The following is a 26555-nucleotide window of genomic DNA, read 5'->3' on the forward strand; positions in this document are numbered from 1 at the left end:
GCAATAAAAAATAAAAAAATACGTAAAATAAACTGAAATGAAAATACAACAAACTAAACTCTTAATCAACATTCATTTACTCATTCAGTAACAATCCAAAAAAATGAAAAAATACACTATAAATGAACAAAGATAAAATGAAAATATAAGCTGAAGCCTGAAGGCTTGTATATTTATGCAAAAAAAAATTAAAAAAAAAAAAAGAACACTTAAACAAGCTGAAGGCCTAAAGTCGAACTTGGACAATGAACACTGAAGTGGTGGCCGATTTGCTAGTGTCAGACTAGTTGTTATCGCCTGAACCTGAAGTGAGGTGGCAGAGATGATAGGTATCGCCAAAGAGGGAGTATTTGGCGCTTGACTTTGGTGGCTTGGTGCTTGCCGGCAACCGAAGTTGCCGCTTGGCGATTGGCGCAGAGCAGTAGAGGAGATGGCAAGCGAGCGAGAGAGAGAGAAAAGACAGAAAAACAAAGACAGAGTGAGAGAAAAAATTCAGTTCTGGGCCTTCTAGCATGGCCGTAACAGAGAAGGGAGGGGGAGAGGTCATCAGAGGACAACCGTCGACCAAAACTAACGTCAAACGACGGAAGATGACAACCGGCGCTAGAGGAAAGTAAGGGGAACCTGGGAGGAAAGACAAACAAGAGATATTCCCAATACATGATTGCAGATCCCAATTCTGATCTTTGGAGTCCGGATTTTCTACCCACCCCTATGCATATATGATTGCAGCCACATAAGGAATATTTCACGTTCTTACATGTTATTATGCATGGGAGATATTCCTAATACATGGGGATAGTGTTTAGTAGGTGTGCCTAGAGTTCTTGTGGGTAGAAGATCCGGAGTCTTGATCATGCGCCTTTAATTGAGAGGTGCAAAATGACATCTCAACCAACCCAGATCTCATGCAGCAAGAACTCTGAAATACATGGAGATGATCCCAATGTGTAGCTGAATTCCTATTCTTTCAGAAAGTGTGCAGAGCTTTTGCTTGCAGGGGATCCTATTGCCCCTACAACTGGGTCACCCACGTTTGTCACAAGAAGTTGTGGATTCTGGACATTCTACCATCCTCCAATAATACCCAATAAACCCATTTTGCCATTGACATCAACTTACTGGCAAAACTTAGAATGCTAAGCAGATGCCAAGTAGCACAAGAAAAGAATTTTGGATAATAGAAAAGGAAAACTCGTATTTTCTTTAGCCAAAGGAAGAATATAATCACCTGGAGAAATGATGATTCAGAGAGAATGTTCTTGAAAAATGGAATCTAATGCAACTCAAACTGTACATTGGTAAATGAAGAGCGTTGTATGGGTCTGATCCAAATTCTAAATGTTTACAGAACGTTGTTTACTTTTCTGAATCATTTTCTCACACCACCAATACAGAATGAATTCCACAAATGCTAGATCGTGGAAGATGCCAAATTAGAAACCAAGCGGTCTTGTGCCTGTAACAATGCTTCCTGGACACCGAATTTAAACCAACAGCTCATATCTCATATGCATATTCACCTGTAAGAAAACTGGTTTTTTAATCATGTAATCATATCTAGTAATTTTTTTCTTTTGGTTAACAGACCACTTGAAGTTAAAATCTAAAAAATAAATAAATAATTTTGAGAGAAGTTGACGCTTTCCCAGATTCAGCTGTTGTTTTATCAATTTTCTTCTAGTAAAGGAAATGTCAATTGCCCCCATTGTTAGCTGTTGTTTCATTAAGCACTATCGACAATTAATTACAAAATTTACTGTCCTGAACCCTCAAGTTTTCTCAATGATAAGAAGAGAGAATAAGTTCTGTCCACTCTCAAAGACTCTGAGCTCCATTTTTCAGAAATTAAAGAGAAAAAAAATTTAGACAAGTAAAAATACAAGTTTTGAGTACTGACCAACAAAACTGTTGTGATGAAAATGATCATCAATGAATACTGAAGTCAACAACTAAATATGCTTGATACACTTGATATGATTCAACTGTTATCCTATTTATCTATCTATACATGGGAAAATATGGTTTTATGGAGGCAATCACAAAATTTACCACCATGGAATTTCCTCGCGGCACCAAAAACGAACTCTTCATTTACCTACCTACCGTTAACAAACCTGACCAGTTCCATTGGATGGCCAAGATGATTGCTGAAAAGAAACCTAAAAAGCCACAAACTCTAGTCTTCGGCAGGAACCTCTGACAAGAGCATCTTTATAGTCTCATATGTCATGAAGACAATGCCCACACTTGGCACAACCTTGTAATATTCTGGTAAGATCCCCCGGTAAAGGCCACGGAGGCCTTCAGTTCGGATAATGTGCCTGAATGTACCTAATAGGCCTGTCTTATATACACGGGCTCGACCAGCTGCCCCTTCCAACTGCATCCTCCGCCGCACAAGATCAAGAGGGAATGTTGCTGCATGTGATTCAAAGAAACATAAATAAGTAAATAAACAAGCATACTTGCTAGACATCCAAAAACATAAACTGGTTACTTTATTACAAAGTGTTACCATTTTTTTTATAAATAATTTTAATTTTATTAATAGACTTTATGTAAAATCTATACAAGCATCCCTAGAGAGGCAAAAGCTGCTACCTCTTATATCATTCACCCTTTAGCCAAAGCATCCGCCATCCCATTTACTGATCTCCTCACCCAATGGATCCTCAAATTCATATTCCTGATTAGCCATGTAAGTTTTTTCATTTCACTCCTGTAGCACCAAATTATAGACTCAGGATTCTTTAGCCATTCTACCACCACTTTTGAATCCCCTTCAATCACCACATTTTTCAAGTTTAGCTCACTATCTGCACCCCTTGAATTGCACAGTTACCATTAATTCTTTTGAAAATCTGATTATTCTATTTATTGTTATATTGCACAGTTCAACAATTTCTTGATGAAACCACACTTAAAGAATAACCACATAAACCTGTGGCTTTTCATCTTTGATTCAGTAGAGCTCCGTTGTACCATTTCAAACAGCCCTTCTCCCCTTCCCCCCTAACTTGACCATGACTTGGTCCAATGTTAAAACCGCCACCAAACATCAGTATATTAGGATTCAGGGATAATAGTAACAAGTGCATTGAGTTACTATTAAGCTTCATTTAATCCAGAAGTCTAGCATCATGCTTGTAAATGAGGTTGTACAGCTGGGTAAAGGGAACTGCTAAGTCACTCGCTGATGGGTTAGCCAAGCAAGGGGTGAATAGGTGTTCCCTCTTTTGGGTTCATTTCTAATTTTGTATCCTTTGTTTTGTGCTGGTGGGGGAGTAAAGAAAGTTTACCTCCCCCCTCTCTTGTAATTAAAGTTTCAGAATCTTAGTAAAATTTGTCGTTACTGATAAAAAAAAACCCGTCACGTATCGGTGAGTTACCAAAACACTAAATCAGAAAGCTTTGGGGGTTTGACCTATTTCAGGGGGTACACAGGCCTAAGACCTGCCCCCTGACCTATTTTTGAAAAAAAAAAACTAAAAAAAGGATGGGTGCAAGGTTCAAAGTACCAATACACCCCTTGACCTACTTTGAACCTTGAGTTTAAAGTCAATATCAAAGAAGAGAAATAGACACAAAAATTCAACATTATGAATTATTTATTACCCAAAAACACTATTGGTTATTTTATGATCATTAATCAAAACTGTGCTACCCAATTAGCAAGTGGATAAATTTTCTTCTCTACATGAAAAATAGAAAATTTTGACAACCCAGAGGATGCAACTCATTAGCAACAGCCAACAGCATGAGGCAACTTGTGGCCTGAAAAACAATAGTGATAGAAACAGAAGAATCCAAAAAAGGATGACCCATATCCTGTAGTGTAGCCAGGACCATAATTTGATAAAACGGAGTAATAAGGACATTGTCCTTATTCTGTCAATCTTCATATACTCATATAAATCCAACTCGAACAATCTCAGTATACCATACGGAACATACACCTAAAAACAACCACAGTCAAGTCATGAGATCATTTAAGAATCCAATCATGAGATCATTTTGAGGGGAAGTATGTCACTGCTGATGGCAAAGAGGGAATTGGAGGTAGAATATTGTTAGGCACCATTACAGTACAAACCTTTTTTTTTCTTTGATATAAAATCACATTATCTTATCAGATCAACTAGATCAATCTACTAATCAAACCAACTTAAACCAAAATAGCACCTTGGCCAGATTTTTATTTGGCTTCATCTTGTGGATTAGGAATAGAAATCATATATTTGTCTTTTATTTTCATGTCCTTGATCAGTAATATCAACAACATTGGCAGCAAGCAACTCAGGTATCTCACTTCCTTAAGAATGGATGGGTTTTAGGTTTTAAATCACTTACCTGTTGATGATGCAATTCCTGAAAGACTGCCACAGGCAAGGCTGACAAGGACAGGAGAATCTTGAGGCCTGGATAATAAGAGCTAGATTAGAGTAGATAATGCATGAGGCATATGAAGCTTTCAACAATAAGACCACTTCACCAACTGAATTTGATTACAAAGAAATAACCACCTCTGTGACTGCCACAAAGATCTCAAGGTCTCATAAACTGAAAAACTGATGGCTATACTAGGGCCCACTCCCTGCATAGAGTTTCACTATACAGTCAGAGTAATAAAGAAGAGAAGAGAACCACTTGATTAAGGAAACAAAAGAAGCATACCAACAAAGTTGCTCCAAGACCTTTATACAAGCCAACAACACCTTCGTCTCGGCTGATAGTACTAAGTGTATGCCACATGCCTCTATAGTAAACTACATTTGTCTGGAAAAATAGAATTACATATTAGTTTCATTTAATGAATATGAATGACATGTTAGGTTAGTGCAAAAAAAGGTCAACACTTAACCCATATCCATATGCATTACTGATGGATAAAATGGTCATTTACAAGAAGAGGCATGGTGTATATGATATAGCCTTGATTGCTGAGACTGAAGAGGGATAGATGCAGGGATGGCAAAGAAGGTAGGTTGATCAGATCAATGTTTTAAAACGTGGAGGCATGACGCAAGGCGTTCCAGAGGCGTGAGGCGTAGTTCAGAACGCAAGAGGCGTAAGCCTCCTTAAGAGGAGGGGGGTTAGGAGGAGGAAGGGGGGATCTCATTTTTTTCTTTATTTTTAATAAAAATCTTTTATATTAAGAAGAATAAAGATGCATAGCATTAGTTGAAAGGGGGGTCTTGTCGAAGCGGAGGGGCAGGGGGCAAACCACTTTCTTTCCCATTATCTTTTCTTCCCTTCCCCTTCCTTTTCTTTTCTTTCATTTTCTCTTTTTCTTCTTCTCTTTCTTTTTCTTTCCCTTCCTTTCTTTTCCTTTCCTTTCCTTTTTTTTCTTTTTTCTTTTTTTTTTTTTTTTTGTCTTTTTATATAAGATGTGCATGAGGCACATGAGGCGTACGCCTCTAGCACACCTCATGAAAAAAGCACATGAGGCGTACACCTCTTGCACCTGAGGTGTACGACTCAGAGGTGTCAGCGCCTCTGGCATACGCCTCAAGGTGTTTAGGGAGCGCCTCCAGGCATACACCTCCCTCACCTTTTAAAACACTGGATCAGATTGCCCAGTCTCACCAAATTAGCATAGCATTAATTGGGAGTAAGATTGGTACAATTCCTAAGGCCCTGTTTGGTATCGTTCCATGGGAACGTTTCTCGTGTTCCGAATGTTCTCACGGATCAGAAATATGTTTGGATGCATTTTGTCACAACTGTCACTCCAAAACAACACGTTTGGATGCATTTTGTCACCATGAAATATCATGTTCTGGAACAAGAACAAACTGCCAGGAGTGTGTTTTTTTAGAGTGACAAAACTGTCACTCCAAAACAACACGTCCTATGGAACCGGTAAAGTGTCATAAGATATAAGCCAGCAATGTCATGCAGAATGGAGTGTTGGAAAATAAAGAAATAATGTTGTTCAGAAAATGACTAAGATGAGGTCATTATGATGGATGAACATGAATATAAGGATAGAATTAAGAAATTGCACATCGAGAAAAGCTAGGAGTAGCCTAAAAGTTGCAAGATGAGGAAAAGTTAACGAAGATGGTTTGGCCAAGTGCAATAATGGCAAGTAACTAGAGGGCTCAGTAGGAAAAAGAAGAAAAAGTTTGAAGTAGAGAGACTAATAATGGACATTGAAGCGGATATCGAGTTCAGTGGCAGAGGGGAAAGGAAAAAGGGTTCTAAATGAAGGAACCCAATACTGGAGGGCTAAATTCTTGAAGGTAAATGAAAATAATCAGTTGGTAAGGGGTTTGGGCAGTGCCAAAAAGAGGAGATTGATTAAGGAGTTACTTGGGAGAGAAAGACCGGATGTTGTGATGCTGCAAGAGACAAAATTAGCTGAATTGGGTAGGAGATGGGGAAAGGAAAAAGGGTTCTAAATGAAGGAACCCGATACTGGAGGGCTAAATTCTTAAAGGTAAATGAAGATAATCAGTTGGTAAGGGGTTTGGGCAGTGCCAGAAAGAGGAGATCGATGAAGGAATTACTTAGGAGAGAAAGACCTGATGTTGTGATGCTGCAAGAGACAAAATTAGCTGAATTGGATAGGAGATGGGTTAGAGAGGTTTGGAAAATAAGAGGGGTAAGATGGTGCTCAGCTCCGTTGTGGGGAGCTTCAGGGGGAATAGTAACATTGTGGAGGGAGGACTTCATAGAACCAGTAGAGGAGTTAATAGGAAACTTTACTGTATCCCTAAAATTCAGGATGGTGGAAGATGGCTTCATTTGGGTGCTAACAAATGTGTATGGTCCAAATAATCACAGAGAGAGGAATGAGTTATGGGAGAAGCTTCATGGAATTCATGGTTTATGGGAAGGCCCTTGGTGTTTGGGGGGCGACTTTAATGCAATAAGATTCACAACTGAGTCAAATAATCCCAGACAGGCAGGCCATCACAACTAGTATGAGGAAGTTCAATGACTTCATTAATTCTTGTGAGTTACGAGAGCTTCCTTTACTACAGGCTACCTACACCTGGTCCAACTTCCAAGAAAACCCAATTTGCTCGAAGCTTGATAGGTTCCTATTTAATGAGGGTTGGGAGAGCCATTGGAGAGGTTTGGTGGCTAAGGCCCTACCTAGGATAACCTCTTATCATTGCCCTATAGAAGTAGGACAAGAACATCTTGGTAATGGACCCAAACCATTTAGATTTGAGATTATGTGGCTGACACATCCGGATTTTTTGCCTAAGGTTAAGGAATGGTGGAGTGAAGAGATGAGAGAAGTGAAATGGAATGGGGTTAGATTCCACAAAAAATTAAAAAGGTTGATAGGTAAAATAAAAGAATGGAATAGGGATCAATTTGGAAGAGTGGAGGAGGTAAAAGCTAGATTATTGATTCAGGTTGAGGATTTAGATGCAAAAGAATCCCAGGGAATGATGGATGAGCAAGACAGAGAAAAAATAAGGAAATTGAAAAAGGAGTTAGAGGAGATCTTGTTGAGGGAGGAGATTTCATGGAGACAAAAATCTAGACATAAGTGGATCAAGGAAGGGGATGGGAATACCAAATTTTTTCATGCTATGGCTAATGGGAGAAGAAGGAAAATTTTGATACTAAAGCTAGAGGTTGATGGTGTGGAGATAACGTCTCAAGAGGAGATTGCTAGTAGGATTGTGGATCATTTCAAATCAATCTTTTAGAGACCTTTAGAGAATCGGTTAATAGTGGGGGAGGAGAATTGGCCAATTTTGAACCAAACAGATACAGCATAGCTAGAAAGAATGATAAAGGAAGAGGAAATTAAACAAGCTGTCATTTCTATGGATAGGGCTAAGGCACCGGGTCCAGATGGATTTACAATGGCTTTTTACCAGGATTGTTGGGACATAGTCAAAGAAGATTTAATTGAAGCCTTTAGAGAATTTGAGGACAAACATGTTGTGAGTCCTGGAATCAATACCACCTTTCTAACCTTAATTCCTAAAAAGACTAATGCCAAACACCCCAAAGATTTTCGGCCAATCAGCCTCGTGACAAGCATTTATAAGATTCTGGCAAAAGTGCTCTCTAGGAGGATCAAAGTAGTTCTACCTTCTCTCATTAGCCAAGCACAAGGAGCCTTCATATAGGATAGACAAATTACGGATCATATCCTTATTGCAAATGAGAGTGTAGAAGAGATGAGGAGATCGGGTAGAAAAGGATTTGTCTGCAAACTGGATTTAGAGAATGCCTATGATTTAGTGGATTGGAGTTTCCTGCTGGAGGTGTCAAGAAGACGTGGATTTGGGGATAAATGGTGTAATTGGATAAGAGGATGTTTAAATTCTTGTCATTATTATGTTTTGGTGAATGGAGTGGTTAAGGACTTCTTTCCAACCAATAGAGGTTTAAGACAAGGTGATCCACTTTCCCCTTTCCTCTTTACTCTTGTTGCTGATGTCTTCAGTAGAATGATCTCCAAAGCAGATGAGGAGGGCCAAATAAAGGGATGGAGAATAGGAAACAGAGGCATTCCAATAACTCACCTTCAGTTTGTTGACGATATTGTTATTTTCTGTGAAGGGAATGAGTTAAGTAAGGTGGAGAACCTTAAGAATCTAATAAGAACCTTTGAGAGTGTCTCCAACTTGAGGGTAAACTTTGATAAAAGTTGTGTGGCAGGAGTAAATATGGAGAATAGGGAGATTGAATCCATTGCAGAATGCTTAGGTTGTAACATTTTTTCTTGGCCTTTGACATACTTAGGGCTACCCTTAGGAGCTAATCCTAAAGAAAGTAGTTTCTGGGCCCCTATTGTGGAGAAATTTGATAAATGCTTGGCGGCTTGTAAAAAGAATTACATCTCAATAGGGGGTAGGCTGACTTTAATTAAAGCTACACTTTCCAATCTTCCAACCTAATTCCTTTCAGTGTTCAGGATTCTTCCAAGGGAGGCTAAGAAACTAGAGAAGAGATTGAGGGATTTTTTGCGGGAACCAAGAGGGGTGAAAAATGATCATTTGGTTAGATGGGAGATAGTTAACAAACCAAAGGAAGAAGGGGGTCTAGGGATAGAGAACATAGTGCTAAAGAATGTACCCTCTTAGGGAAGTGGTTATGGAGATGGCCCCGAGAGAGAGATTATGGCAATGAGGTGGTGGAAAGCATCCATGGCTACTCTGGAAATGGTTGGGATTCCGGGATATCTCGTCGAGCTACCCTCACGACACCTTGGAAGGCTATACATGGTATTCTCCCTCGCTTCCTCAGTTTGATCAGGTATGATGTTGGTTCTGGTAATGTCATTCTATTCTGGGAGGATATTTAGGTGGGTACTCAACCCCTCAAAGATCGTTTCCCCTTGCTCTATTCCCTTTCCCATCACAAAAATGAGCCAATTGCAAACTTTCTCTCGAGCCCGTTAACCCCCTTGTCTTTAAACTGGGACTTCGGTTTTCGTAGAGGGTTAAGGGATGGTGAGTCGAGTTGTGTGGTTGAGCTAATTCATTTACTAGAATCTGTTTGCTTGGACCGTATTTCTTTTGATCAAAAGAAGTCTGGGCGTGACCTATTCCCCCAAAAATTGTTGTATTCTGCTGGGAAGTCTACTATGGGAAAATCAATACTTTGGAAAACTTACAGAAAAAGAGACCCTCTCTTTGTCTTTCCCCAAATTGGTGTTCCTTGTGTAAGGCCAAGTAAAGTGGTTAACCAGCAATATGAGAGTTGAGGTAAAATGGGTTAGCAGGTCTACTAATTCTATGGCTGATTCTTTAGCCAAACAGGGGGTTTCCAGGGAAGACCTTTTTTGTGCTACTTTGTAAACTATTAGTAATCTGAAATTTGTACTTAACTAGCCTGGAGAGGTTGCAACTCGTGCCTCTACTCGGGGACTTTGTACTATTGTCTATTGCTCATTAATAAACTTATTTCAATTATCAAAAAAAAAAAAAAAAACAATGGCAAGTAACTGTACCAATGAGAAGTGATTTGGAAGGAGAAGGATGTAAAGATGCAAAACCAAGACCAAAGAGGGCATTGATAGAGGCGGCATCAAATATCTAAAGATTTACAATGTCTAAAGACATGGCCTGTGCACTTATGTGCTTATGGAACAGACTTTCTGCAGCTGACCCAAAGAGGCATGTTAAGGCTTTTGTCAATCTGTGCTTTATTACCATATTTACAGTTGGGTTAAGAGTTTATTCATCTATACATATAAATACAACATCCTGAACTCAACATAGAGAAATTTCTTACAAAAAACATCAAAAGCAGATAAATATTGGAAGCTGCTTATGGCCTAATACAAATATCATAAATAGCATCTTTATCATTGTAAGCCTATATTACCTGAGCTGCAAGTCGTGTTCTCACAAGATCCAATGGATATGTGATTGATGCAGCTGTTATTCCTGCTAAACCACCACCTACTAGACGCACGCAAAGGTCTGCAGTGATGTTTTCTCTATGACTCTCTAGTCCTGGAATTGACTGTAGTAACTGCAAGAATTATAGAAGATATATAAATTAATATACATGCAAGGTACAAGAATAAGAATATCAATCCATTTCAGCTGTATACAGGCATAAACAAAGAAAGTGTGTACTGACATTCTTGTAGCGTTCATAAGCGTAGAAGCTGACAGAAGAATATGGCAGACGATGAGCAATAGTAACCAGGTTTCCTTTCCAGAATGCTCTAAAACCTTCTTCGTAAACAATACGTGAAGCCTCACGCCATATGCTAGCCTTGCTCAGTGTAGCAACATCAGAGTGCATACCTTGCACCTAAGAGATCATATGATGTGAAATAAGTAACTGAAATAAGGGAGAATACTTTCTACAACCAATACAATTATAAAACAATACCATGGAAGTGGTGTTTGGAGAATTCATCTAAAACTTAGGCGGTGTTTGGTAACTGCTGAAATAGGAGACCTACTTAATTGCTGAATAATGAAGCACAGGCATTGGGGTGATTATTTTACCTCGAAAATTTTATCATATACCAATAATGCCCCAGGGCTTAAGCCAATTCTAAGTCTGTAAACTTTTCTGCATTCCACTTTTGGCACCTATTTCAGCTGTTATCAAACACCACCTTAGAAGGAATGTGAAACTGAACAGAATGATAATCTGCAATGTGTTAGCAGCGAGTTTAAAAGTGGTATCTAACTTCTATAACATCATCTAACTTCCAAAACAGCTGAAAAGAAGTATAATCCAATTTCACTAATTTTCTTTTTAATATTCCTCTTACACAAACAAGTGGAAAACAAACTAGAGGAAAAATGCAAAATGTATTGTACAAACTAGAACTCAAATGGTGTCTTATACTTGTATGTTTCACATTAACATGCATTCTTTTACTGATTTGAATTTAGAAAAAGTAGAGTTAACATTGCATACACCTGTTTAAACTCTAAACTACATCATGTCAACAAATGAGCAAACCAGTAATCTGTATGGAGAACAGTAGAGAAGCCAACTCTTTCACAACTAGACTGTGCCCAAGTATGGTTACTAAGATTACTATATTTCTGATCAATAACAGCAACTTTTACTAAAGAGTTAATAGAAAGGTACAGAAGAAGCAAGGGGAGGGGTAAAATCTCATTACTAAGATTGCTATTAATAAGCCTACATAGTACTTCCTGTGGTCTTGTTTCGTTTTTGGATCAGTGCTCTTGTCCATTGTTCAAGCATCGTTCAATAAAGTGATAAAAATTGGAAAAAATTTCTGTTTTTGGATAATCGAAAGAAATTTTATCGCCAACAAAGCAAAGAAGGGCCAAGCCCATGATAGAGAGTGAGGACCAAGCTTCCCTCACATGAACTACAGAAATAACAGCCCCGTCTATGTACCAAACACCATGGAACTACACCCATTACAGAAGTCTGAAAACCTAAGACTTCTGAATTCTGCTAAATCAATGCCAATGAAGCTATGGTTCTTTAAATGATTCCAATCACTAAATTTTTTTCTTATGCCTTCAAAAATTTTGTTATTTCTTTCCACAAGTTCCCTTGTAACCTGGTGTATTGAGTGGTTTCCTCATCTGCTAGGGGTTTTAGTGAAAGGGGAAATCCATTCTTGGCCAAATAGCTTGACAAAATGCCATGACACTGAAGATGAAATTCTACAGTGAATAAGGAGGTGCTGAATTGACACCAAGGCAAAGGCACATAGAACACAAACATTTGGTATAGTATTTCCCCTTGTTAATAAGATTATAAACGGTCAGTGTTGTATTGAGTATGCAGTCCACATGAAAAAGCAGATCTTAGTAAGAATAGATCACCAAATCCACTACAAAGAAAAGACATTTATTTCTCCTATAAGAGCCACATAAAGAATTTAACCAAGAATACTCCAGTAAAGTTCAGATGTTAAGGAAAGACCTACTGTAATTTGGATGCCTCCTGAAGAAGGTTTCATAAAACTAAATTTCGACGGCAGCAGCCTAGGCAATCCAAGGCCTTCGGGAATTGGGGGAATGTTCAGGAATGCAAAGGCCACGTTCTTGCTTTGTTCTCAAGCCTGGCAAGATGGGGGATTCGGTTCATGCTGAGTTTCAAGCAGTTTTGCTGGGAGAACAGATTGCTAGAGAGCTGAATTATGACAAGCTACTAATTGAAGGGGACTCTAAACTGATAGTTGACTGACTGAAGGAACGGACTCAGTAATTTGGACTTATAGGGAAGCAGTGAAGCGGTTTAAATGGCTGACTACAAACATGACTGTTAGAGTTCAATGAGAAAGGAGATTGGCAAATGGGCAAACTTGTTAGCTAAGCAAGGGGTGCATAGAAATCAGTTATGGTGGGCTAAATTGTAATTCAATCTTTGTAACTGAGGCTGCACCTCACACCTCTGTTTGGGAAGCCTTCATTGTATAGCTCTCTTCTTTTGCTTTTAATAAACCATTACCAATTACCAAGAAAATGGCTCAGACTCCAAATCCTTTTGTCTTCATCCTCTATAGTAATCCTTATTTGTTGAATTCAACTTAGCAGTTAGCAACAAGATCAAAGTATCTCCCTTCCCAGTCAATGACATTCCATCTGAGATGGGGTGCCCAAATCAATCATTAGCGATCACTTCATATGACTCAAAAATGGTTTCCTACTTATCACAAACCAATTCAAACACGCTAGTGAATGATTGACATTGTCTCTTCCGAAAAGCATCTTCCTACTTCACCAATACGAAAGGAGGTGAGTTTCTCTAAGTCAACTAAATGCCTTAGGATGCCCCTCCACACTAGGACCATCAGGACCTGAAGAAGGCTTCCAATTGCACCCAATAAGTCCTGTTCTTTTGGATAAGAAATCCCTGTCCATTCCATTAGATGATATTTCTTTTTCATCAAACATCATTAGGATCACCCAACAAAAAAACCCTTTCTTTATTTTCCAGAATTTCAGCCACTGAAGCAAGCACAGAGAATAACAGCATGAACCAGAAGGTTGGCCATGGCACTTTTAAGAGTAAGCTTACCTCCTTCAAAGAGAAGGCTTTTCTTCCATCTGGCCAACTTACCTATTAAATACCCAATCACTGGGTCTCAAATCATCTTCAATTTGTAATTAGCACAATGCCGTTGCCACTTCAAAAATGTTCTCAACCTTTCCTACTCCATAGACTTTACATTACCAGTTTCCCAAAAAAAGACTTACTTTTTGCCAAGTTAATTCTCAAACCCAAGATCACTTCAAAATAAACCAAGACACCTTAGATATCTCACATATCAAAAAAAATAGCGTCATTGGTGAACTGAAGCTGAGTCTGACACCTTAGGACCACCTGGGCTCACTGCAATTCCTTCTATAAGGCCAATGACTTCCAATTTCTGAACCAACCAATTGAGAGCTTTTACCAACAGGATCAAAAAAAAAAAAAAAAGGAATGGCAGAACTGCCCTATCAAAGTGGCCTGTTGCACCACTGATTAAGATAGAGGGGGAAAACCCAGAAAGACAACACAGTCTTTCAACCTTTTATGCCATTTAGAACTTTACTGTAGCGTATATCCCACAAAAAAAAAAAAAAAACAGTTAAAATTGTCATAAACATTCCCCATGTCAATCTTACATTGTTACACCCAATGCCCAGCTTCCTAGTTTACAGCCTCAAGTTGACAAATTCGTGGCAACTATAACACTAGCTACCATTTACTGACCCTCCACAAAAGCACCTTAAGCCACAGAAATGATATGAGGAAGAACACTCTTCAATTGTAGCAAGAATTTTGGCAATCATCTTGTAGAATACATACTATGGATATGGATGAGTCTGTCGTCTTTGATTTGCTCCAACCTCCCAATTTCCAAATTAAAGCAATAAAGGTACTCTTAGAATAGTCAGAGATGGATCCATACGTATAGAATTCTTCAATCAAACTCTGACAGGATATCCATCTGGGCGAGGTGCTTTATCCCCAGATAAACCCGCAATGGCCTGCACCTTTGCTTTTTAATTGGTCTTTTAAGCCAATCAGCATCACCAATAGGGTTTTCACGGAAACCTACACCATCCAACTGACAGGATTGACTAGAGAATAACCATCAAAATTAATCAACAATTACCTTATAAACCTCCCTTTGTTCCCCAACCACCTCCCTTTGGATGCATCCTTTTCCCCCCTCTACATGCATTATGCAAAATTCATTATTATTTGCTTTTATTAGTATTTTTCTATACAAAATAATAATAAAAAAAATTGAAAACACAGTACATAGCAACATGAATCACATCGAATAAATTGTCTTATTTGTCAAAAAAAAAAACATAGCCTAACTGGTGGGCGCCGGCAGTGATGTAGGCGCCGGCAGCAGCAGCAGCAGCAGTAATTTAGTGTTCTCAGCAGCAGCAATTTAGTGTTCTCATCCTATCTTATCTGTTCAGTATTCTTACCTTTTCTGCTTTCAGTAGCAGGGATTAGTAGGAGTCTTATCTATTCAATGTTCTTATCTTATCAGTTCAGTAGTATGGATTAGTAGGGAGTCTTATCTTATCTTATCAGTTCAGTAGGATAGATTAAGGGAGTCTTATCTTATCTTATCTTATCTTATCTTATCAGTTCAGTAGGATAGATTAGTAGGGAGTCTTCCTAATTAGCAAGGAGTCTTCCTAAAAGTAGGACTCTTATCTCTTGTAATCTCCTATTTAAGGAGCTGAGAATATTGAATAAAGGCATCGAAAATTTCAGTCAAGAAAGAGAGCAAGGAGAGTTAGGTGATCTCTTGGACAAATCACCATTAAGGCACCAAGATAGGTTCATCAAGAGCAGAGAGGAACAAGGGAAAACAGGAAATTTTCCCCGTGGACCGACCCGTGACGAGATCCTATTCGCGGGCCCATAACAAGCAGTACCTTGTTACCTGGTCTCACCTTGCAGACTTGATGACTGGCCTTAAGTAGATAAACATTCCATTTGCCAGAACGGAGTTAAAAAATTTTAAACAGTCCATAAATGTGAATACTCTGTCAAGTTTATAGGAACTTTAACTTGAAATGAAGGATGCACACCAAACACCAAAATAAAAGCATGAGATTTGAAACAATTGCAATTCTTCCAAAGATGCCATCACAATCTTGTTAAAAGCAAGCAAGGTGCTCACCAAAGCCTAGAAAGTTAAGATATCATCAATCAATTGCAATAATTTCTTCTTCTAAAGATAATGTCTGTTTTGTTGTTACAATCTCAGAAAGTTAAGAATGTGAAAGTATCCAAGAGCACCATGTAAATAATATATTGGCAATTAAGTGAGACGACCCTCCGTGAGTGCCTTACCGCCTAGGCATAACTTTAAATGTTAAGCTACCTTGTTATTACCTGATTGTCATAACTAGGTAGTATATCCCAAAGGTAGCCTCTATTCTATATGATAGTTAATTGTTATTGTATCATTTAGTGTAGCAACAGCAAACATACCTTCGTTGGGTTATTTGGTTTTCCATTTCATTGATAGCAGCATTTTGTGTTTTATTGGATGGTCAGTCGCAAGAAATTGTTGTGACTATGTGAACTCATGAAAACCAAACCACCCAACCACTCACTCACTAGGTGTGTGAGAATCCGCACTCACTAGGTGGTTCAGTTTACCCTTTGACCTATAGCATAACTAGGCTTTTTTTAGGCCACATAAAAGTGTAATTCACATTAGGCTACCTTCGTATTTCTTGATATTCCTAGTAAGGTACTAGATCCTAGAGGTAGTCTCCATTTTATCATATGCTAGCAGGTAGTTAATGTGTCACTTGGGCTAGCGGTAATAAGCTGCACTCATTGGGTAATTTCACCCTTCATTTGATTGATAGAATGTCTATATTTTATTGGAGGGTAAAAAAAAGTGTTGTGACCATATGGACTAATCAAAACCAAATCACCTAGCTATGCGCTTACAAGGTGATTTGCTTTTAATTTGATTATTAGCATGTTAGTGGCTTATTAGAGGTCACAAGAAAATTTTGTGACCATGTGGATTAATCAAAACCTAATCACCTAGGCACACACTCACAAGGTGATTTGGTTTTAAATTTGATCATTAGCATGTCGATGACTCATAAAGGGTCACAAGAAAGTTTTGTGACCATGTGAACTCATTGAAATCAAATCACCCAAGCATGCATTCGCTGGGTGATTTGGTTTTTCTTTTGATTAAAAGCATGCTAGTGTTTTATTCGAAGGTCACAGGGAAGTAATGTGACCATGTGAACACATCCCAACACATCTTAGGCTACCTTGGCATTTCTTGATTGCCATGGTAAGGTAACAGACCTAGGAGGTAGTCTCTATTTTTTTTTTTTGATGAATAATAATAAATTTATTGATTCAGAAGCAAATTTAGAGTGAGTTCATACATCATCCCAGCGAGAGGTGCGAGCTGCAGCCCCTCCTTGAATCTTACAAGTAAACTAGGAAAGAAAAACAAGAATCACAACTGAGCCTAAAATAATTCTTCCCTATTTACCCCTTGCTTAGCTAGCATATCTGACAAAGTATTTGTTGATCTCCCCACCCACTGTACAGTGACCAACATATTCCTTGTCAACCAACTAAATTTCTTCATTTCATTCTTGTATCACCACATAGCCTCTTCAGAATTTTTCAACCAACCCACCACCACTTTGGAATCCCCCTCGATTATTTGGTGTTGTACCCCCAACTGGTTTGCAAATTGCACCCCTTGTACAACAGTTAAAAGTTCTGCCCTGATGGAGTTCCCAAATCCCAAGGGACCTGAGTAAAGCAACAAAATCTCTCCCTTCGCATTTCTCAAAGCACCCCCCATTCCGGATAAACATGGATTACCCATGCTACTTCCATCAAAGTTCAACTTTAGTGAGCCTTCGGATGGAGGAGACCAGCTTGTAATTGATTTGTCCTTTAGAGATGAACACCTCGCTATTGCTGACCAATTTCTCCAAAGGTCATTAAAGGAGAATTGATGAAAGATTTCCAAGGTCTTCAGCCAATGTATTGCCCTATTTAACACACAGTCTTTCAAATCCTGGCTGCTCCTTTCCTTTTCTTGAAAGATTCTAAGATTTCTTTCTTCCCAAAGAGTCCAAATCAAGGCAGCACGAGCACATCTCCACATAATTCTCCCTATTTTTGTAGGCCAATAAAAGGTAGAATGGTTGAAGAGCATGTGAACTTCTGCTGGTAGACTCCAACTACCCCCAAACAACAAAAGTAGCCAAGCCCAAAGGTCTGCAAGAAAGGGACAAGATATTAATAGATGGTAACAATCATCACCGTGAGCTCTACAGAGGATACACCAATTAGGAGAAATACAAAGGAAAGGTCTTCTCTTTTGTAGGTTATCTAAAGTGTTTACTTTCCCATGGAATACTTCCCAACAAAATGCCATAATTTTTGGGGAAACTAGCCTACACCAAATTTCTTTTGACAGAAAGGGTTGGTGAGTAGAAAGTTGAGAGATGGACCTGAAGAAAGAAGCACAAGTGAAGGTTCCATTGGGTCTAGGAGTCCAAACCCTCTTATCTGGCTTGGAGGGATCCAAACAAACCTAATTAAGACAACCAAGCAAAGCAGAAAGAGAATCAATTTCATCATCCCCAAGTCCTCTACGAAACCCAAAATCCCAAGTAGGATCTAAGGGTGTTCCTAAAGGTGAGACAAATTTTGAGGCCACCTCCTTTTTGTACAAAGAAATAGAAAATAGCGAAGGGAACAAGTCCTTTAACGGTGAGTCTCCTACCCAAATATCCTCCCAAAAAAGAACAGAGTTGCCAGAACAAACTTCATACCTGATAAAATTGAGGAATTGAGGAAGGGTGTTGTGAATAGCCTTCCAAGGTGCTGCTAGGTTAGCTTGCCTCGATACACCAGCATCCCATCCATTCTCTGACCTCCCATGAATGCTTCCCACCACCTCATGCCACAATCTCTCTCTTTCCAAAGGCCATCGCCACAACCATTTCCCTAACAAAGTTTGATTTTTTCTAGTTACCCTCCCAAGTCCCAAACCCCCCTCTTCTTTACTTCTGCACACAATTTCCCAATTAACCAAGTGATCCTTTTTTTCTTGTCCCAGCTCCCATAAGAAATCTCTCATCAACTTCTCTAGTTTCCTAGCTTCCCTAACTGGTATCCTAAAAACAGACAAATAATAGGTAGGTAAGTTAGCCAAGGTAGCTCTTATTAGGGTAATTCTCCCTCCTAAAGAGATATAATTCCTCTTCCATGAGGCTAATCTCTTCTCAAACTTTTCTATCACTGGGGTCCAAAATCTACTCTCCCTAGGATTTGCCCCTAAAGGAAACCCTAAATATGACATAGGCCAAGCAAAGGTGGAACACTCAAGACACTCCGCAATAGCCTCGACTTCCCCTACCTCCAAATTTATACCCGCTATGCAGCTCTTTTCCTGGTTTATTCTCAAATTAGAGATACTTTCAAAACCTTTTATTAGCTCCTTTAGGTTTGCTACCTTTTCGCTAAGACCTCCTTCACAAAAGATCATTACGTCATCTGCAAACTGAAGGTGGGTGACGGGGACTTGGTGTCTCCCTATTCTCCAACCCCTAATGGCATCTTCACTGTCAGCCTTAGTAATGATCCTACTAATCACATCAGCTACTAAGGTAAAAAGGAAGGGTGAGAGTGGATCCCCTTGCCTGACACCCCTGCAAGCTGGAAAAAAGTCCCTCACCATACCATTTACCAAAATAGAGTAGTGACAAGTACTGATACACCCAAAGATCCAATTACACCACTTGTCCCCAAACCCACAGTTTTGCATAACCTCTAATAGACCTGAATCCTCTCTTACTAGACCTTTTCATTTCCTCCACACACTCATTCGCGATTAAGGTCTGATCTGTTATTTGTCGCCCTTGAATGAAAGCCCCCTGTGTTTCACTAATGATAGAAGGGATGACTGATTTGATCCTCAATGAGAGCACTTTAGCCAGAATTTTATAGATGCTTGTCACCAGACTAATAGGCCTAAAATCTTTTGGGTGGTCGGCATCATTCTTCTTAGGTATCAGAGCCAAAAAGGTGGCATTAATTCCAGGGCTTATAGTGTGATTGTCTGCAAATTCCTTAAAGACTTCAACTAAATCCTCTTTCACCACCTCCCAACAGTCTTGATAAAAGCCCATTTTAAAGTCATCTGGACCCGGAGCCTTGGATCTATCCATTAGAAAGACAGCTTTCTTAATCTCTTCTTCCTCGAAATCCCTTTCCAGCCACCTTGCCACTCCATCATCAATTCTTGACCAATCCACCCTTTCCAAGACTGCTCTCTCACTCAAAGGTCTTCTATAAATAGATTTGAAGTGGCCCACAAATTTTCTGACTATGTCATCCTGGTTGGTAATTACCTCCTCTCCTATCTCTAGCTTGGTCACAAGATTCTTTCTTTGTTTCCCATTTGCCAAATCATGGAAGAATCTAATGTTCCCATCGCCTTCCTTAATCCACTTGTGTCTAGATTTTTGTCTCCAATTGATTTCTTCCCTCAATAACACCTCTTCCAAATCCTTTTTCAATTGTCTCCTTAACACTCTGTCCTCCTCGGTCAGTCCATTTTGAGATTCCTTTACATCCAAGTTCTCTATGCGAGAAATTAGGCACAGTTTTTGCTCCTCAATTCTACCAAACTGATCTCTATTCCACTCTTTTATTTTGGCTCTCAGCCTTTTTAATTTCTTATGGAACTTGATCCCCTTCCATCTTACCCCCCTCTCCTCTTCACCCCACCATTCCTTCACTTTTTTCACAAAAGCTGGATGGGTAAGCCACATATTTTCGAATCTAAAAGGTTTGGGTCATATAGAAAATGACTCGGTACCTATTTGGATAGGACAGTGATCGGAGGTGACCCTGGGTAATGCTCTAGCAACCAAGTTTTCCAAACTATTCTCCCAAGCAAGGTTAAATAAGAATATGTCCAGCTTCGAACACAAAGGGGTTTCCTAAAGGTTGGACCAAGTGTAACTGGCTTGCAGCAGAGGTATTTCCTTCAGTTCACATTCTTCAATAAAACCATTAAATTTCCTCATGCTTGTTGAAATTACCTATTGGGGATTACTAGTTTCATCAGAAAATCTAATGACATTAAAATCCCCGCCCAGACACCAAAGACCATCCCATAGCCCCTTGATTGCATATAGTTCCTCACACATCCCATTCCTCTCTCTATAGGAATTAGGGCCATAAACATTGGTTAAGACCCATACACATCCATTCTCTACATTCTTACACTTAATGGAAACTGAGAATCTGCCTATCAATTCTTCCACTACTTCCACCACATCCTCCCTCCATAGTGTTATGATCCCCCCCGAGGCTCCCTAAGAAGGAGACAAGCTCCAACCTAAACCTCTAGATCTCCAAAAACTCCACACCCATCTCTCATCTAATTCCATCATTTTGGATTCTTGTAACAGCACAATATTGGGTTTTTCCCTTCGGAGTAGGTCTTTGATCACCCTTCTCTTTCTTGCACTCCCTAACCCTCTTACATTCCAGCTAATAATTTTCATCGAGACAAACTAGCAAAAAACCCATGAAAAGGCCATAGTCTCCTCATTTTAGGCCCTTCCTCCTATCCCCTCTACCACTGAATTCTAAATCCCCCTCAATGTCTGAAATTAGCCTTTCCACTTCAGATCTTTTTTTCTTATTTGTTCCTTCCCCCCCCCCCCTTCCTAATACAACAACCATCCTTTTTCTTTTCTCCATCCTTTCCAGCCAATGTCTGAGGAAGAATTTTACCCTGCTCACACTTATTTTGGCTACAGCATCTTTCTAAGAGTCCTTCCTTTTTTTTTTCCTCCATCATTGTACAAATCAGCTCCCAAATTCTGTCCACCTCCCCCTTACTACTTCCTTCCAACACCCACTCTCCTTCTTCCACTATCACCCTCTCTCTTGCATCAGAACCTCTTGGATGGGAAGCTAGGATATCTGTTACAAGCATAGCAAACAAGTCAGTACCTATAAAAGAATTGACACCCATACCTGGTAGGACGGGGGTAGGACTAGAATCACTGGAATTGAATTGCTGACAGGCGGCAAATGGTTATAAGGCCTTTCCCCTTTTTGGACAAGGTTGTGAAGTAGACATAGTGAAATAATCACTTCCTGACGACCTACCCACTTGGAAAACCTTTCTCTGTGTTTCCAACACTAAAATACCCACATCCATCCTCACAGCCGATTCTTGTCCCTCTCCGCCAACATCCTGTAATTCATTAGACTCAAGGTCAGCTCCCTCGACGAAGGGAGGAGTTTTCACAACTTTAGAACCATTTTCTTCACCATTTCTAGTCTTCCCGCCACCTACCTCTTCAGTCTCTTCCTATTAAAACAACAGCTCTGTAATGCAAACTTTCTATTTCAAGTAACTCATTGTTGCTTTTCGGAGACAGACTTCCCAAACTTAACGTTTCGTCTCTATCAGAATCGCCACTGCTATTTTGTTCACACAACCAATCTTCAGACCCTGCTCTGTTCAAATCACTAGGCTTCAGGTATCTCGGGTTGCGCCTATCTGGTGAAAGACGGTTCGCCAGGTTGGATGGAACCCACTGTAGAGAGCCTCGAGACTGAGAGTCTTGAGATTTTGCGACTGATCTGTTCGATCGAAAGGAGGGATTCGGGGTAGAAGAAGATAGACGCTTAGTCTCGTCTATCAGCTCATCCCTCCTCCCAGTCACATGCTTACTTAAAGTGTCCCTCAGCCCATCTGTCTTGTAATGGGCCTTGGGCTCAAGACTATAGGAACTCAACTTTAAAACCTTTACTTGAGTTGCCTTCTCCAGCCCACCACAAAAGGGATCCACTCGATTGGGCCCATTTTCTAAGTCTTTTTGTCCCACGTGACCTCTTAAAAAGTCACGCCCCCCTGTTTTAATGGTCGAGCCAGCAACCTTCCCTGTCTGAGGTTGCTGGTTCAGCCCTCTCCCTTTCGCCACTGGTAAGTTTTTGTCTGTTTCCCCTAACACCACCTGCGCAAAGGATCTGCCATTTGTCATATCCTTATCTTGCTTTCTCCAAGTTTGACCTTCCAACTGCCCCAAAGCTTTTTGGCTTCCCAGAACTTGTTGGCCCTTTTTAGTGAAACATTCCTTCCCATTTGAATTAACCAATCTTACAGGTCCACGTAATGCTTCTTCTTCCTCCTCCCCTCCTACCATACAAGCCTCCTTCCACAGCCCTGCTTCAATGGAGGAAGCTAACCACACAGAGACAAAGCTCCCCTCTGTTCGTACCTCTATCTTTCGTGGAATGTCTTCTGGCTTCACACCACTTAGCAGGATTGCTACTGAGTAAAGATCACCCCAGAAAGCTCCTTTCAAGATTCCTCCACACAATACAGCTATAGACTCTGCTATTTCTTGTTTCCATAGATGAAATGGCAAGCCTATTACATGCACCACCACACCATCTTCGACAAAAAAATCATTGGAGTTGGATGTTAGATTCCATTTAAAGACTGTGAATGATCCAAAATCAGCCTGAACATTGATAGCTGATATTTCCAAATCATTCTCTATTGGATCTAGGATGGCTTTACAGCTATCGAAGGGGGTTACTATGAAGACACTCTTCAGCTTCAACCTGGTTGCCAGTAAGTCAGCTACCCTCCTCCAATCATTAACCTTTTCCTTGGCTTGTATCACAAACTTACGATCCCACTCCTCTCTCTCTCGACCTCCCACCATTCTGCATTGGCCTTTTGTTTTTGCCATGACCACTGGTCCCTTGTTCTACCCTGTTGTTGTTGAGATATGCCTTCTCCTCCCTTATGGAGGCTTTTTTATCATTTGCTACTCTTTGGACTAAGAACACTTTGAGCAACCAGTCAACTTCCCCCCAACCCTGGTTCTGTTTTCCTGCTGGTAGACACACCAGTTGCCTTCATCCCTTACCAAAAAATTCAGCCAAAGCTATGAAGAAACCTTTTCTATTCCTCTTACATTCAACAACACATCTTCTCCCTTCTAATGTACTAAAATCCTGCCAGTTTATCTACTTACCTTTTGAACAGGCTCCAGCTATGAACTCTCTTAGCCACTCGATCACTTCTAATCCTTCCAGCAATATTGTACCCTTTTTCATTTCCCTTACCTTCAGGCTTACCTTCCCCTTGATTCTCATCTCTTCGAACATGAGATTTTTTGCTTCTATCTTTAAGGATCACCTCCACTGACCTACCTGCACGAACTCCATTCATTGCCTTTCCCACACCCCAAATCTCCTCAAATGATTGATACTCGTATCTTAGACAATAAAGTCTTGGATGTAGGGTAGGAAAAATGAGTGCATTCAAACAAGGGGGCGTATTGTAGTCATATGAGTGCATGCATTTTTCCTACCCTACATTATACAAAAATAACCCACTAACAAATGAAATCACCCAATAAAGTCTTGGGGTGTGCCTTTCCCACACCCCAAATCTCCTCAGCCAGTGCATGCATTTTTGTATAATGTAGGGTAGGAAAAATCCATGCACTCATTGGGTGATTTCATTTTTCATTTGATTGTTAGCATGTCTGTGTTTGATATAGAGATGCAAGAAAGTGTTGTGACCAAGTGAACTCATCAAAACCAAAGTATTGCTTAAGAAACATATTTTCCAGCACCAACGTAGCTCCTACATGTGGCAGGAGGTAAGAGGAGATTCACAAGAATCTTCCAAGGGACATTTAACGTTTTTTTTTTTTTGAGAAATGGTAAAGTATTGATTCATTAAAAAAAAAAAAAGAAAAAGAAAACCCATGTACAACCAGAGGCTATACAATGGGGAATGCAAAATAAACGTTAAACCACTATCCCATTTGTCATTACAAAAAGGTTTTCAAAATGAAAGAGAGAACTAAGGGGAACATTGTTTCTTGATAAATGTGCAGATGACAAGGATAGCAGTTTCCCAACTATTTTTTACCACACTTCCTCTTCTTGACAGCCTTCTTTAACTTGTTCCCTCATTGATACAGCTTTTTTTCTTTAACTGGATGCTATTTCTTTATCTTTCTTCTTTTATGGATTCAACTGACATCCACATTCCCTCTTTCACTCAACAACATCCATATTCCTTTATCTTCTTTTTTGAGAAAAGGTAACTTTCATTTCAAAAAGGAATGGTAAGGATGTACAAACAAAACAAGACCTTGGTATCAAAAAAAACCAAGAACCCACCCAAGAAATAAGCCAACCAAAACAATATCTCTCTCAACTATAGATTGGATAAATGTGATAATGACTTTAGCAACAACCCTGCCCAGAAGGAACAGTGAAATGGAGAGAGCAAAATTAGAATTAAGTGTTCCAATTTCTTTCATTGGTTATGTCTAACTAAAATCATAAAAATTAAAGATAGCATAGAAAGTCGATCATATGTTATTTTTTATGAACCTTATAATGCTAAGTCCTGACTCCTAAAATTCCTCACAACCCATCCAGGCAAGTAGTTTACTAAAGATCACCCAGGTTACATGATTGAAAGTGGTTTTTAGACTATCTCAAGTAAACTGTGGAACAAACCAGAAGAAAAATCTAGTTCAAACATTAAGCTGTCCATTCATTGGTTCAAGCTGGAAATATTTTCAAAACTACTTGGAGACCTAACTCAATTCTGGCCACAGAAACATTCATCCTTACACAAACTGTAAACTTTTAGCTCAAAAAACTCCCTCTTTTTCAGGTCTTAGCTCCACACCTCCACCATAGACCCATGTCTCATCCTCGCTTGAGCAAACTAATCATTCTCAAGCTATCCGTTGTATCTCAATCTCTCCATTAACCATGACACTTCAATAACTTATGCTCCTTGTACTGCCACTAACAAATGATTTTTATGGGAAATATTCAAACTAAAAGTACTTCCAGAAAACCATTCTACGTTGCATTCACTTGTAGCCCTTAATGGGACTGGTTTTCTGGTAGGAAACCGAACTGTCTAACAAACACCTCTAGCAACCTAAGCCGAATGGAGGGTTTCTTTACCCTTTTGATCCTGATTAATGACTTACGCACATTCACTTTTGAAATAGAACAACTACCAAAAAAAAAAATCACCTTGCACAACACAATATGTGAAACCTCCATAAATTCATAATAGAATATTTGGCATGTTCCAACTAATGTTAAATTTTGTAGAGACCGCTGCACCAATAACACAAGAACCGCCCCAACCAACCAACAGATATAGGAGTAGATGGATCTTTATAAAATTGAAACCAAGCACCATCCCCTCGAAAAAGAAAATTGAACAAAATTAGAAATTAAGAGAAAGAGTAACTGCTTTTAGGAAAAACAACAAGAACGGTTAGGTAAACCGACCTGAAATAGAATGGTAAGGCGAGCAAGAGGGGCCGTGCAGGTTTTACTAACGGCGCCAGCAATGCCTCCAGCGAGTAACTGAGAAACCGTTCCTATCTGCGATTGCTGATGCAACGATTGCTGGTGTTGCTGCCGATGTTGCTGGTGGGCGAACTTCCGAGCACCAGCATCCCTCGAGGCTCCATGGCCAGAATTGAGAGCTCTCTGCCCTCCCTCAACGACGACCCCTACTCGAGCTTCCGTTTGCATAGCTGCTCTCCCCCTTCTCTCTTTTCCTTCGTATCGGAAGTCGCGAAAGCCCAAAAAAGCAAAAGCCCTGGAAATACAGAGCGACCTCTTCCAGTCACATAAAAATCTGGTTCGTACAAAGATCAAGAAACCCTAGAAAAAACCTAAGCAGGAGCATTAGCTGGAGGTCGAAGTGTCTTCTCCTGCCCTTTTCCTGGATTTCAACTGGTTTTGAGGAAACGGACGGGAGCTTCGCTACTTGGCGTGTAATAGATTTTCCTCCTCTGCGTGGTTCGAAGACGAAAGACAGAAGTTTTGAGTCATTTTATCTTAAACTACCCTTATGATTTTAGTTAATTCACTAATTCTATCCTTATCGTTAACTTTTCATTATAAATCGTTCACATGTTTACATATTGTCTTAAGTCCCCCTTATCGTTAACTTTCCATTATAAACCGATTTATTTTTCGAAAAATCCTAAAATAACCTTTTGTCACAGAGAAGAATATGAAAGCCTTTGGAAGGCTTTACTGGAACC

At 39.6% G+C, this 26555-nt stretch overlaps 1 protein-coding gene across 1 annotated transcript; it reads right to left on the reverse strand.

Annotated features, from left to right (window-relative positions):
• Positions 1 to 1837: 1837 nt before the first annotated feature.
• LOC148870680 (uncharacterized) lies at positions 1838 to 26555 on the reverse strand. Its single transcript, XM_088972591.1, has 7 exons — positions 25789 to 26555; positions 10573 to 10749; positions 10312 to 10461; positions 4678 to 4779; positions 4527 to 4597; positions 4354 to 4421; positions 1838 to 2421 (listed from the first exon to the last, which is right to left on the reverse strand). The coding sequence occupies exons 1-7, from the start codon at positions 26035 to 26037 to the stop codon at positions 2180 to 2182; spliced, it is 1059 nt and encodes a 352-aa protein (XP_088828717.1). The 5' UTR covers positions 26038 to 26555; the 3' UTR covers positions 1838 to 2179.

This window comes from Nelumbo lutea, chromosome 2 (assembly GCF_056320005.1).
Source record: "Nelumbo lutea isolate HS-2025 chromosome 2, American lotus-T2T, whole genome shotgun sequence".
Lineage (NCBI taxonomy): Eukaryota > Viridiplantae > Streptophyta > Magnoliopsida > Proteales > Nelumbonaceae > Nelumbo > Nelumbo lutea.